The 14,130-nt window shown below is 36.6% G+C and overlaps 1 protein-coding gene across 2 annotated transcripts in view; it reads right to left on the bottom strand.

The window, feature by feature from the left end:
- Window positions 1–140: 140 nt before the first annotated feature.
- Window positions 141–14,130, bottom strand: part of GNPTAB (N-acetylglucosamine-1-phosphate transferase subunits alpha and beta) — a 39,421-nt gene continuing 25,431 nt past the window's right edge. Inside the window, exons 12-22 of one of the 2 annotated variants that reach the window (XM_077178272.1) lie at window positions 13,714–13,917; window positions 11,682–12,787; window positions 10,484–10,683; window positions 9,998–10,217; window positions 8,834–8,947; window positions 8,035–8,120; window positions 7,072–7,170; window positions 4,098–4,265; window positions 2,489–2,579; window positions 1,842–1,899; window positions 141–1,346 (exon numbers count right to left, since the gene is read on the bottom strand). In XM_077178272.1, coding sequence (XP_077034387.1) covers window positions 1,852–1,899; window positions 2,489–2,579; window positions 4,098–4,265; window positions 7,072–7,170; window positions 8,035–8,120; window positions 8,834–8,947; window positions 9,998–10,217; window positions 10,484–10,683; window positions 11,682–12,787; window positions 13,714–13,917 — 2,336 coding nt within the window. In that variant the 3' untranslated portion in view covers window positions 141–1,346; window positions 1,842–1,851. The remainder of the gene's footprint in view (window positions 1,347–1,841; window positions 1,900–2,488; window positions 2,580–4,097; window positions 4,266–7,071; window positions 7,171–8,034; window positions 8,121–8,833; window positions 8,948–9,997; window positions 10,218–10,483; window positions 10,684–11,681; window positions 12,788–13,713; window positions 13,918–14,130) is intronic. The other variant, XM_054630975.2, reaches the window with a different exon arrangement.

The following is a 14,130-nucleotide window of genomic DNA, read 5'->3' as shown; positions in this document are numbered from 1 at the left end:
ATTGCTATTAAATCATTAAAGCTGCAAGGTTTTCAACGGAAAAAAAATTAGAAATCTTGACGTAAAGATTCATACAGGTTCCTGGCTAATTTGCCAAAATGTGCGAGCTTTGGTTGACTTTGAAACAGAAACGGCAGACAAAACTTTCATCGCGTTTTAGTAATTTCAAAGCAAGCCAAGTATTTTACAGTACATATGCACATACATTTTGTACATCATCCGATTACAAAAAATTAATGGTTTTTGAATACTGCTAATACAATTAAGTGAAGATACACCACCAAAAATTTCTGCTTGAAAAGATTCAGTACCCTTTCCCACATAAAACCACACCACTCTGATATCTCAGCAAAATACAGGGCCAAACCCCGTGAAATTTAAAAACACCACAGCTTCGTATGTCAGTACAAATATTGTTTTATGAAGTGAAACACTGCTCCCCATACATTTCTAATTTGAAACAGTTTTTTACCCATTCATATAGAGGCACTTTTGCTTTTTCATTTACAATGCTTGTAAAATAGTTTACCTTGATCATTTTCCTTTGATTACAACCTCTCTTTGTAATCAAGCCAAGAAATAACACCATTTCTTTGTGTATTCTTTGGACTATAATACACCAGATATAAAACATCTTTCAAATAAACCATTAGATGTTATTACTGTGTAATTTTTTAGTAGCATACCTTTCTTTCAAATCCCAATCATACACTACAAATAGGGAGATGAATTGTCACTGTGCTTTAAAGAATGTCAACATCTATAAATGTATTCTAAATTTAAATGACAAGTTACATAATTCTCCATTTTCCCCAGAAGGCTAAAAAAAGCAGCAATGACAGAAATTTGCAAAATGCTTTGGAATGCAAGATCAAGGACTTCTTAAGCTGATCCCAAACAACTTCTCCTTCCAACATTTTATCTAGTTGGCAACATCCACTGCAATAAATGCAGTTACATTTGTTTAGGTAACCCTTTTTATAAAAAAGGATAACATGGCCATGAACTAAGAGTTGTAAAGTAAGATCTGTTGAAAAATGCCTATGTACAGGTGTCCTGCAATTATTTGTTGTTGTTTTTCTGCAATGTCACAGCTCCAGCAGCTTTTATATCATGAAGAGTACTGCAGAGATTCGAATGTAGGTGCATGATTTTTTTTCTTCATATCAATACAGTTAAACAGCAAACCAGAAAAGACACTTATGAAAGAGACATTTAAAATGCTTAATCACAGCTTGAGGTAGACTGATCTCCAAAGTAAAGCTCTTCTACACTTTGATTTGTTCATGACCAACTTCTTTTTGGATCCTTCTCCTTGGAAAAATCTTTCGTTTAAGTGCAATTAGCTGAGGAGAGAAAAAAACACAATATGTATTTTATGCTGGGCTAAAGGTCCACAGCTGGTCAGGTTTTCATCCTAGACACTATCAAATCTGTACCACCCATAGTAAATACTCAGTACTGTATTTTTTTTTCTGATTATACCAGAAAGGCATTTTTTACTCCAATTCATCTATTAGATGTGCACATTTCCACTAGACTTCTCAATAATCAGAATACAAGCAGAAAGTGAAAAAATACACCATGCCTTTATTCTGATTATTTTAAAGGTAATTTATGTATTTAAATTAACACCAGGCTACATTCTATTTTTAAAAGATCAGCACAAAGCTGGCATCTTAAAATGGTATTTAGATTCCTAACTGTACCACTGAGTTGAGTATCCCCTTCCAAAATCAAGTTACTAATGGAGTTTTCTAATATATAAAAAAGGCTGAAAATCAAGGGAAAGAGTCATGCAAAAGTTACAGGTGGGAAAAAAATAATAATCAAAAGCCAACCTTTCAAGAATTACACCCTCTTCATCAGACCACGGAAAGTGTTACTTAAGGCCCCAACCTGCAAAGAATTACCCATATGATTTGTTCCATTGACTCCCTCTGAGTTTAGCAGGACTAATCATGTTCAAGAAAGCCATTTTAAGCTTGCAGAACTCAAGGGTTTTTTCCCCTTTAGTCAGATTCAAAACCTTTTGAATTCAGTAGGAGTCTTTGCAATCAACTACTTAAGGAAGAGGTTTTGATAAGGCCTTTAAGAAACTTAAGACCCCTTCTGGACTAATTTTTCTTCCTCTTAACTTAATATACACTTCTACCAATATCCATGTTAACAGACCAAGAATTTCAAAAACAATTACTAAATTTGAGCATCCAAATTTAGCACACTGGTGATGGACTTCACTGTCACAAGGCACCCGAGAAGGTTCCACTCTCCTTCTCCCCATATGACTCTCTTTTCAAGGAATCTCAACATGGTGACTTAAAAATTAAAGCAACCTATTCATGAGTCACGTAACATCTTTACTTTTATGAAAGGAAAATCCTATCTATTCTTCAAAACCTACTTAAAAAATCCATCCAATGTTATTCTGAAGATTCCACAATCTGTTAAGTGTTATACATATTTAATAAGAAGACATTAACTTTACCTGTTCAGCAAAAAATGAGATGACTGTAAATAGAATAAGTGTTATTAAAACACAGTGGGTCCAGAATTTGAGCTTGTCTCTATATGCCCTCCTGTACAAAGAAAGAAGGAAACAAAAAAACAGCTTCATATATCATAAATGCAAATATTTATAGAGTTTCCACAAAACATGCAAAGACAGTTTTTTTCCTCTTAAAGGATGACTAAAAAGAGGACATAGGCTCTCTCTTCACAAAGAGCCACACAGAGAGGACAAGGGGCAACAGCTACGAGTTGGACTGGGAGAGGTTCATCTTGATATAAGGAAATCTTTTATAGTCAAAACAATCATTTCTGGAGCAGTCTCCCTAGAGACAGGGTAGAGCCTGCACCACTGGAAGCTTCCAAGATATGACTGCTCAGGGTTCTAGATAATGGGATCTTTTAGGGGAGAAAGGACCTCAGAGATTGAGTCCAACTGTTAAGCTAACACTGCCAAGTCCAGGCCTAAACTACATCTCCAAGTGCCACATCTACTTGTGGCAACTGTGGTTTTGCATCACACTATATCCTTTTTGACCAAACTGCAATTCCCTTACGTGCTACAGTTATATATCTGAAGGCAGGACACTTGAGAGCTGGCAGGAGACAGTCTCATCTAAGTACGTTTTCCCATCAAAGGTTGGACCAGATCATCTTTCAAGGTCCCTGTCAACCTGGGCTGCCCTGGGATTCTGAAAATACTTTGATTTCCACAAGCATTTTAATCTGCCTTAACACACCCTGGCAGAATCATCTTTGGCTACAAACAAGACAAAATAAAGTGTCTTTTTGAAGCTACAAGAAGAATTGATGGAGGGTCTCTAAAAGGGAGCCAACACTGTGCTTCCTCCTCTAGCAGAATTTCTAAAGCTAAATGGGTTTGGCCCCTGCTCCCTCTGCCACTGATACAGCAGGGCTTGTAGCACTACAATCATGCCTACAATCCTTCTGATTCCTTCTAGAGTTCCTCTAATGCTTTCTATTTTCTTACTAAATTTCTCATGATTTCTATTTCTCATGATTTGCTGATCAGCAACAGGTTTATGTTAGTCTTGTGTCATTTTTGTCACTTTTCTGTCAATGTTTTGCTTGTCTTCTCAAGTCGACTACTCCAATTTCTTCAGTTGTTATTTATAAAATGGCAAGAGATAAACACACACAAAAATTTCACATATTATACAAAAAGGAGACACACATATATCTTTTCTGATTTTTACCCAGATGGCTATTGCTATGTGACAGATTGTAAAAAATCACTTAGTCAGAAATGTAATAATGGTTTGGGGGATTTTTTAAATTTAAAGCAAGCTAGAATTCCTGTTTTTATTTAAAAAAACAAACAAACAGAACAAACCAACAACTTTTGTTTGCAGTAGGTTAGGAACCTTGAAAATATTGATGACTATTTAAGCACTGGAAAAACCCAAATCTTGCAGATCTCATATTTTAGTCCATTCAAATCTCACCACGCTATTTTGACTGTTAAATCTTTCATGACAATACTGGGGGAAAACCAGCTTGTTAGCAGTATCTTAGCTAATGATATATTACTGCACTACAGTAACTTGAAAAGAACTTGTGGAACATACCATTCTTGGAGTTCATGCATGTGAAGGAAACGATTCCGATATTCTCTTGGCAGTTCAAACTGGGAAGGGATGGGAAACATGGACTCGTAAAAATCTCTAAGCACTGCTTTCACTGTTTGTGCATCCTTATGATTGTGATCAATATTGTCATTTAGGCAAACAAATTTTCTAGGAAACAAGATGACATTGTTAGAGTATTTCCTTGATAACATGGGAAAGGCATTGTCAAACCAATAAAACAAACCATCATTTAGAACAAAATTGAAGCCATATCATTTTAAAACCAAACAGACATATTTTTTTATTGTTGCATTATTTTAAAATATTTTCATTTTAATGCTAAGAGCACTAGGATTGACAGCAAGTCAAAACCTCCAAAGAAGAATCCAGTGACATGCCACATTTCTAGTTATGTAATGCTGCCATCTAATGGGCATTAGAGTGTGCACCATCCCAGAGCCCACTGAACACAGCATTAATCTCTGGGTAAGGGTTTCTATACTTTTGAATTATCATGAGTAAAGTCTCTTAAATAACAAAGTGAGCTCCACTGTAGGAGGGAAACATAGTAAATTATTAATATTTTAGTGTGCATGCTGAATTCTTTAGAGAAAATCAACATAACTATATTAGATTGTTTAAGAGAGGGCAAAGCTTGGTCCCTAGACTTTAGTTTACTGAGAACATTATATAAATTGGTCTGTCGAATCACAGGCCCAAAGCTAGACTTGTATAACCAACCAAAATACAAAAAACCAACAATTTGGATAGAATTTACATGGAAATTACTGTGACCAAATAAGCACTCTCCCAATAATGGCTCCTGCACAGAGCTATTTCTCATGTAAAAACCATGGAACTAAATTACTGCAAAGAATTGAAACTAAAGCAGCAGCTAGTGTGCTAGACTGCTATGTACTCTTGGCCACTCTGACCTGGTGCTTGACAACAAAAATGCCCCTTCCCACATTTGGGCAAGGCTGTGTGCTTTATTTATATTGAGATACAAGACACCTACATTTTCCCTGGAGGCAGAAATCATATCTGATGACATATGCCTTGTCACTGCTAACCTTTGTAAATAAGCAGTTCTGGTCAGCTGTATCCTATGTAGTATGGTGTGCTCCCCCAAAGAGCAAAGTTCAGACTTCTACAGGAATCTGGAAATAAGCAGAGCTCTGGAGCTTGTCTATCATCACACACAGGGAATTAGCACTGAGAGGTAAGGTACTGCATCTGGCATAACTGGTCACCTTGCTCTAGACAATTACATGCAGGGCATAACCAGGCATTCAAATTGCTACATCTGAGAAGATAAAATATGGCTCTCCAAAAACAAGCAGGCTCTATCTCCTGTATCAAGTGATACTATGCAAAGCAGCTGGTTATGGCAATCATGGCTACACTCTAAGCATTTTGGGAGTTAACTCTGGACTATCCCTGACCTCGTTCCTTGGACTGGCAGCTCATTAGCCCTGGGAATGCAGTAGCTGTATTCCTAGAGTGTATATTCCTGTTTAGCTTCATGGTGAAGAGATACTGCTTATAGACTGAGAGATTGCTACACACAGCAAAGTATAGGATTGATGAGGATATTAGCCCATTTCTAATGGAAAAACTGTTTAAATACATCCCAAAGAAACCAAACATGACATTTCTTTGGATATTGCAGAATTAATGCCTAGACAATTAATGCTCACTTTGCCTTAAGGGTGTAAACCAAACATCAGATCAGTAAGTGAGTGACACTTTTAGTTCATTGCAAGACAAGCACTAAAAACCTGCTTTTAGAGACTGGTTATAATTACTGGTTTGTATGCAAGTAAAACGTGGCAAAGAGAAGGAAATGGCAAGCCTACATAACTGTGCCAGCTCTCCTTTGTTAACAAGACTACAGTACTGCCCTGTTATTCACAGGAATAGAGCCCAGGTAATCGACTCCTTCTCACTTTGTGAACACTCAAGGTGAGAAACTTATGTTGCTCAGGCCTCTCTGAGCCTCACAAGACCTGAAATCACCCCTACCTTTAAAAAAAAAAACAACTTGTAGCCAGCAGACAAAAAATTAGAGAAGGAAAAGGAAGCAGCAGGATGAGCCAGAGCACTGCCTACTTTTGTTTTAAAATGGATCATTGTGGCTACTGGAATGCAGGAGTTATGTAGCCAGAAGGCACTCTTTGAAAGAATAGCATTAGATACAAACCACCTTCAGCTGTAAAATGCCTCAAGACTAGCATTTCCCTTCCTGAATAAATAACCCAGCAAAAATGTTGAGAGGAAAGAGGGAATCTACTCTTTATCCACAAATACAAATTATGCTATAGCTTTACAGGCAGCTGAGATTACCCAACAGCCTTCTGTGACCAAAAGAGGAGGCTTCACTTTCCCTGGCCCAAGGTACCTGGTTCTACTTTCCTCCTTGCTCTGCCTTTTGACACTTGTCAGATCTCTTCTTGCAGCCAAAGTCATTAAACTGGCAGAAAACTGGTTTTCTGAAGATAGAAGCAAGATTCTTTCCATGTAGTAAAAGAGCTTGAAAGCACAATGAATATGCAAAACTGATTTAGTAACAAAAAAATCCATACCTAATTCCTAGTATAAAATACCTGCATAAAGCAGGTCAAAAAGTTCTTCTTTTAAAATAAAATTGCCTGCAATATAAACTGTATGCCCTCTAGAATGGCAAAAATGAAAGCTTCAAAAACAGCTGAAGTTTCTAAGTTTTCGAAGATTTTAGGTAGATAAAAATGTAACAAATTATTGAGATAGCTTCTGGCATGGGAGATTAGTCAGCTTCAGTCAAACAGAAAAAAAATCAGAAGAACTTTTGGTTCAAATTTGTCTTATCCTGTAACAAACAGTTTAAAAATACATGATAATAAATTATCTTTTAAATACAAAAAAAAAGTTTAAAGAGTGAAATCAGAAAATTAAAACCATCTCACAACTTCACACAAATCACAAAACAGGATACCTGGGATTTTTTCGTATGTCATCCAGCTGACCAACTACGTGAGAAACATTTGTGCGAATCATTTTGAAGGCAATTTCCTCTTCTCCCATGATTTCAAACCTTATTGTTGAAATAACATTTATACATTAATAAAACAGCCTAAAGTCTGGTTCAATACATATCAATCTTGTATTTAATATTTTTGAGCAACATTTCTAACCTCACTGGCCAACCTTCATTAAAATTTGCCATTTGCTTTCTATCGATACATTTAAATTTTTCAGCTCATGCTCTTGCACAGAACCACTTCTCTGTAGATTTATTAGATAGGTGGTTACCTATCAATCATAGATCCAAATTCTAAGAGAAAGCATATAATTTGACTCCAGGTAAACAGTCTTACTAGTGGTAGATACCACACTTATATTTTTCACTTCACTTATCTTAATATAAAAAAGTATCCTGAAGGCTTCTTCAAGTCTCACCTGAGATCCTCCTCCATTTACAAAGCTCACACCACTGTCACTCCTCCATCTCAAGGAAACGTACAAGGTAGTTAAAACTAAAATCCTTTTTTCTGTTCTTTTCTTTTTTTTTAAGCTTCAGTAGAAGGAAGGATGATGTAGATTTACAACTTCTAGGTACAGGAAGGCTGTTTCCTTCTTGATATGCCATGTGAACTGCACTCACTCTCCAGCCACCCAAACATACTCTGGCTTACTGTTGTACAGCACAAATGAGGAAATGGCCCAAGATGACACAAGTAACACAAAAGTATTTAGTCCACTAAGCAAACTATGAAAAAATCCATATCACTCTGCACAATAAGTTAACAACAGTATATTTCTTTAGTTCCACTGTTAAAATAGCTTGAACTAAGACTTGTTAGCACACAAATGCAATCTTGGGTCATGTGTGTATGTATCCCTCCTCCTATGGCTTACAACACAAAGCATCTCTTTTCACAGGACTGCCACAACATACCTGTATTTGTTTTTGTCCTTGTAAGCCTTACGAATCCTGTCAGTCACAGGTTTGCAATTAGTCACTAGGTTTTTGGTCACTGGAGGCTGGAAGAAAACACTGTTTAGATTATGGGTTACTGAAGATTACACAGTGTTATAAAGGTGTACTTTGTAAGAAAACTTGTAATACAGCTAGAGTGGCCTGCATACTTTACTCTCCTGGAATCAAAAGCTATAGCTTTTTTATCAGCTGTGGAGGGGAAAAAACAAAACAATACTGGTGCATAACAACACAATTTCCTATTTTGCAAATTATTTTTTGGCAAAAACATTGCAACTTCATTCTCAGTAAAATATTCAAAAATTCTAACTAACTTGACAGCTCTCTGATATTTCTCTGACAAAGGCCACCAGTAAAACTGGCCAGGCAATCTCTGTACAACAGAGATTTTTGGATTTTAGGGTGTTTTTTGAATACATGGGTTGTAATTCAGATAAGGACTTATCAGAAAGTTCTAGTCAGAGAGGTATTGGGCTTACTGTCTTTCTGGTTCACTGCAGTAAATTTTCTTAACAAGGATGACTTTTTAAATCCCAATTATAATTAACATCCTAAATCTCAGCTTTTCTCTACTTTTAAAGAAAATTAGGGGTTAGTAAGTTAGGAAGCAGCCTGTAAAATTTTCATTTTGTAACACTTACTTCATGTACATAAAAAGTAGTAATTCCTGTAAATAGAAATCAAACCAGCGTTTAAAGTAAAATAAATACATACTCAGGAAAGAAAATAAGCATCTTTTAAGATCAATGTTTCTTACCAGATTTGGATCATAATACGCTTCCTGAGTTGGAGGAATAACATGGATCTGAGTGATGTTGGCAGGGAGAGCCTTAGAGCAATTTATTAGCATTTGTTCTAGACCCGTCAAATCCTAGCAGAAAGAAAGGGGAAAAAAACATTTAAAATCCTACTGATTTTCTCACTGACAGTTCTAAAAATGCAGGGTGCACAAATGTATTTAATGTTAAGTACGCAAGTTTCCATGCTGCTGTCCACAGAAGATGACTTAATATTCAGCAGACCTCATCCATTTCAGTAACTGCTAAGTCAGTGGGACTCCCTATAAAGTAAAGGAACTGCTCAGTACAGAGTTTAATTGAGACCAGATAAGGCATGACTTAATGTCATTTTCATTTAAAATGAAAAGCACACCTTTACGAATAATTTCAGGACAGTACAGAGTTCCCGAATCAGCACTGGCACATTAAATCCCAAATCAGGCAAACAAACAGAAGAGTTAACTGCAAGCACAGGAAGATTTTCTGATTAAGGTACAGGCCAGGAATGCACTAAAGCAGGGCTGTGTTATGACTATGCCAACCATTTTGAGCCCTGTGTTACAAACAATTGTTTCATTGGTTTGTGTCATTTCCTCTCTGTAAAGAAAAACCAGCACACTTTGTTCTCTACCTGTATGTTGTAAGAATGCAAGTCCTACAAAAACCATGTCTCTGTTTATGAGGTTGCTAGAAGAACAGAAGTGTGAGTCTTTGTACATTATCCATACCATTTACTGGTATGGCTTCCTTGCTATCTTTTTTTCTCAGTTCTTTCTTTGAACCACAAGTTCCTCAGGGCAAGAACTACCTTTTACTATGTGCAGAAACTACAGTAAGCACAGCAGGATCCAACTCTTGGCAGTGAACTTTTTTTGGACAAACTCACACCATTTTCTTGAACTCAGACAGCAGTGAGCTATTTTTCTGAAGCTGCTACAACTCAGTTTGATCACACACTCCACAGAAAAAACAACCAAACAATGATAATTAGAACACAATGCTATATTTTCCAGGTACTATTTAAAAATTGCTAAATGTTACTGATGCTACAAGCAAAGATAAAAGTTGACTCGTTTTATTGCAACCATTTTGGACTTTAAAACTGAAGTTGCTCTAAAAGTTAATCAGCAAAGAAAGAGTACCTGCAAACTTAATGGTAGCTCATGGATCCTCGTGGCCAGAGTGCGAATCTCTCGGTCAGACAAGATGCCTGACTGGTCTGTATCAACCTCATCAAAGATCTGAGAAATGTTCAGTGGCTGAACTGCACTCATAAGATAGTAGAAATATGAAAAAGCAAACTGCATATCTTCAGAGTGACGCACTTTGTGAAATGATGTCTTGTCAAACTCCTCAGGAAACCTAGATAAGAATGAAAACTCATTTAGCACCCTAATTTCTTGAAGAAAACATTCCTTACCTAAAAATAAATTCTTATCCAGAATTTCAAAAGTGCCTCAAAAATCTTATTGTACCCCAACTATCATGTTGTAATAAATTTCTTATTTCCTTCTCCAAAATATAATTTTTTTCAGTAGCCATTAACACACTGGAAATGGCTACAGCAAAGCAACAGAAAGGTAGAATTTCCCACAGTTTTGTATTATTCCAAGCAAAAGCACACTCACATATCCTGGAGCTCTTGCATAACAGTACGGTCAATCATGTGAGGCATATGAGCAGGGACTTTACGAGATGTAAATCCAAACTTGCTGTTTAACAGCTTATTGACATATCGAAGGGAATCAGCAAACGTATCTTTCAGCTGCCTTCCAAAATGTTTACCTTCAGTAAAGTATGACATTTGTTTGAGTAATGACTCTTCTTCCTAAAGACCAAGACAGGCATGAATCTTGGTTACATTACTGAAAAAGTCAGAAAACACTAGACATGCAGAAAAAATGATATTTCAGCCAGCTGCCAACTCTTTCGATATCTGAAACTGGGAAGAGAATTTTTTTATATTTTTCTTCATACTTCTTAGATCTTCCTTTAAAAAGAAATAAAAGAAACTTTTCCTTAAAGCTTTCATACTTTGAGGTAAACTATTCTATAAAAGGCTTCCTTAATATTTGTGCTCTAACCTCACACACACTTGGGGCCCTATTTCTCATCAGATTTATTTGTAATACTGCCTTTTTTTGCAGATTTTTCATCCATATATGAAAATTGAAATCCTATGAATATAAAGATTCTTCATGCAGAATTCAATCTCAGATGAACAGAGAGAGTATTTTCTAAAAAATAGCCCTTTTCTATGTGAAATAGGGTGAAGCAGCTGCTACCAACTGAAGCACAGTATCTTCTCTTCTAGAGCTTTTCAAAACTGCCAAAATGCTATAGATGGAAGCAGAGGAAATTTCCTATACATTTTCTTGACACAATCTAGATAGGCAGTTTCTTTGAAGACTTTCAATTCAACTTTTAGAATTTAATTATCATTACACCAATTTTCTGCATTTTTTAAACATAAACTGAATCCATAATTGCATAAATACAATCAAAACAAAATTTACCTTTCTGTTATAGTGCTATGTGTCTGAGCAATAGCCCTGTGACAACATACAACAAACAAAAAATGAATTGGACCAAGAAAAGGTAGTAGAAAGAGAACAAAAATAGTTATTTGGCTTTTACCACCTAGCTAAGAGAGGCCCAGATCATAAACGAGTCACATTTTATGTGAAAAGTATCTTTCAAAAAAAAAATTCCAGCATTTTCTTCAAAGGCAAAGCACATTTCAAATGTATAAGTCATATGAACAATATTCCAATAAATGCAGAAAGATGCAACTATTCCAGTAAGGAATGACATTAAGATACTCACGTCAAGAAGGTCCTGGAAATACTTCTTTTTCTCCCATGGCAAAAAGCCTTGATAACTTCCAGCATAAGACTGTAATTTTCTTCCCACTGGCCCCTCCTTCATATTTGCATTCACCTGCTCATGCTCTTTTAATCCTTCCATCCCCTGTGTGTCTTCTCCAGTATCAAAATTCCCAGTATGTTTTGATTTCTGCGTTTCCCTTAATATGAGTGCATTCAATACTTTTTCTCGAGTTTCATTTCTTTTCCCCATGCTCTGGGAGGGAAGTGTGTCTTTAGGCTGTACTTTATAAATATGTTTATTTGTGCTCATTGTCACAACAGTCCCCTTTGCTCCCATAAGCCTCGAAGGAACTTCTTCCTTTGCTTTTACTCTTTTTATTTTGCCATCATTTACATCTTTATAAGGCTTCTCCCAGCTGCTCTGGTTCTGATTTTCTGAATGATTATGCATGCCCTTTTTTTCCAGGCCTACAATACTCTTTGCTGTGCTTAAAAAGTGGAAAGGTCTCAGGAGAGCAGCCTTGGATAGGTTATATCCTTTCTGAGTTATATCACCATTTAGTAGTTTTAAGTCCAGTTTCTGCAGTTCTAGTTGGACATCTTCAGGAAGAAGAGACACATTTACTGATGGGATTATCAACTCTTCAGGTACACTCCCCTTTGTGTCATTTCTACGTCTCATGACTCTTGGAAAGCGTTTTTCTTCTGGAATATCCTCAAATATCATTTCAGCTTCTGGTACTGAAGTTACACTTTTAAAATCAGAGTCAGATTTTTGCACGGAAGTTGTGTTTTGTTTTGGTTCCTCCCTAGTATCAACTTCAACAGCTATTTGCATTTTAAACTCTTCATCATTTTTATTTAGGAAGGTAAGGTTGAAATAGATCACAGTTGTGTTCATGCCACTATGCATGATTAGGTGGATAGTTTTCCATTTGTTAGCAACTGAAGCATGTCGGATAATTGGATTATCACTGTATGAACCCTCAATTCCCTTCTTGGCTATTTCACTGAAACTGAAGTAAGGCAGACATTCACCTTTGGGAATAACATAGTAGGTCTGATTAAGCTGAAGCATCACCTTGTACATCTCTTCAAAGTGATCTGGAAAAAAAACCAAAACCCAAACAACAAACAAAACAAATTAATGTCAATTTTTAGTGTAACATTTTATCTTTCACTCTTTTTTTAACACTTCAGTCACTCTATTAACAGGGAGACAGCTTTGTGAAAGAACACTTACTCTAGTTTCCAGCTTCTTGCTCACTTATCTTCAGTAATGGATGACTAGAACATACTCAGATATATAATGCCACCAGACACTCCCATGCTAATTCTAAAAGCCAGTATAATTCACCACTCTTTCAATCTCTACTTGGAGAGCCTAAAGTGTCTTATTATCACCTCACTTAAAATTATGTATCAGTCATAAGCAACTTGCCCCAATTACATTTCTGCCACATTTTAGGAAAGTAATATTATAACAGGTAGAGTTGACTGCTACAGGGCTGCATCTTGATTTGAAATTTTAAAATCAGATAGGCTGAAAGGAACTTTTCGCTCTCACATCAGAACACAGATTATCTGTCACCTCCCAGAGGAACAAAACCTCACTGCTAGCAATAGAATCACCAGAAACACATTTGTCCCAGCTGAAATGCAGGGGAGACTCAGCTCTTCCAAATAGGAAAAATCTTCTCCTGCATGTACCAGACAGCACTTTAAATCATTTTATTCACTCCTTGCTAATCTTTCATATCCAAATAAACTTCAGACAAGTTCACTTGTGACTGAAAGCAGCCTTTGGCAAGAGCCCAGAACCAGACTTGAACACTGTCAGCATTAGAGAGGTTCTTGCAACTTAACTGCTACATGAATCATCAATTCAACTGTCCTTAGTCCTGTAAAGATGCTTGTACAGGACATCTTGTACAGACATTGTACAGTCTGAGAGTAATGATGAACCAGGAAAGGTCAGGCAATTCAAGAGAATCCCCACAGGAAGTTCATCAGCAATGCTTTTTACATACCCTGGCCACAGTCACCAGCATCAAATCCACATGAGAGGACGTTGCAGGCCTGGTCACAGAATTTGTCTGCTAGCCAGGAATTAGCACAGCCTTGGTTACAGTATGAAACACCACTTATTCCTGCTCCAAACTGCCATGGTGGGCCATTCCCAATACCTCCAACTGCTCCTCCACCAGCAACATAGCGATTACCCCCACTGTTACCTAGAGAAAAGAGAAAAAAAACAAACCCACCAGAAGTAAGAATTTCAAATAACTGAAGAAAGGCACATTAAGGCCACCATGTTAAAGCTAGACTGAAGACTAAACAATCATCAATTAAATTAAAAAGGGGCAAAGCCTAACTAGACTTCTGAGAGTTTGTGCATACTATAGATTTTACACTCAGTGTAGAAGCTTAGGATAACCTTTTCACTT

This window comes from Agelaius phoeniceus, chromosome 5, assembly GCF_051311805.1.
Source record: "Agelaius phoeniceus isolate bAgePho1 chromosome 5, bAgePho1.hap1, whole genome shotgun sequence".
In the NCBI taxonomy this organism is placed as follows: domain Eukaryota; kingdom Metazoa; phylum Chordata; class Aves; order Passeriformes; family Icteridae; genus Agelaius; species Agelaius phoeniceus.
The sequence above is the reverse complement of the archived record's forward strand: the minus strand, read 5'-3'. Positions and strand labels throughout refer to the sequence as shown.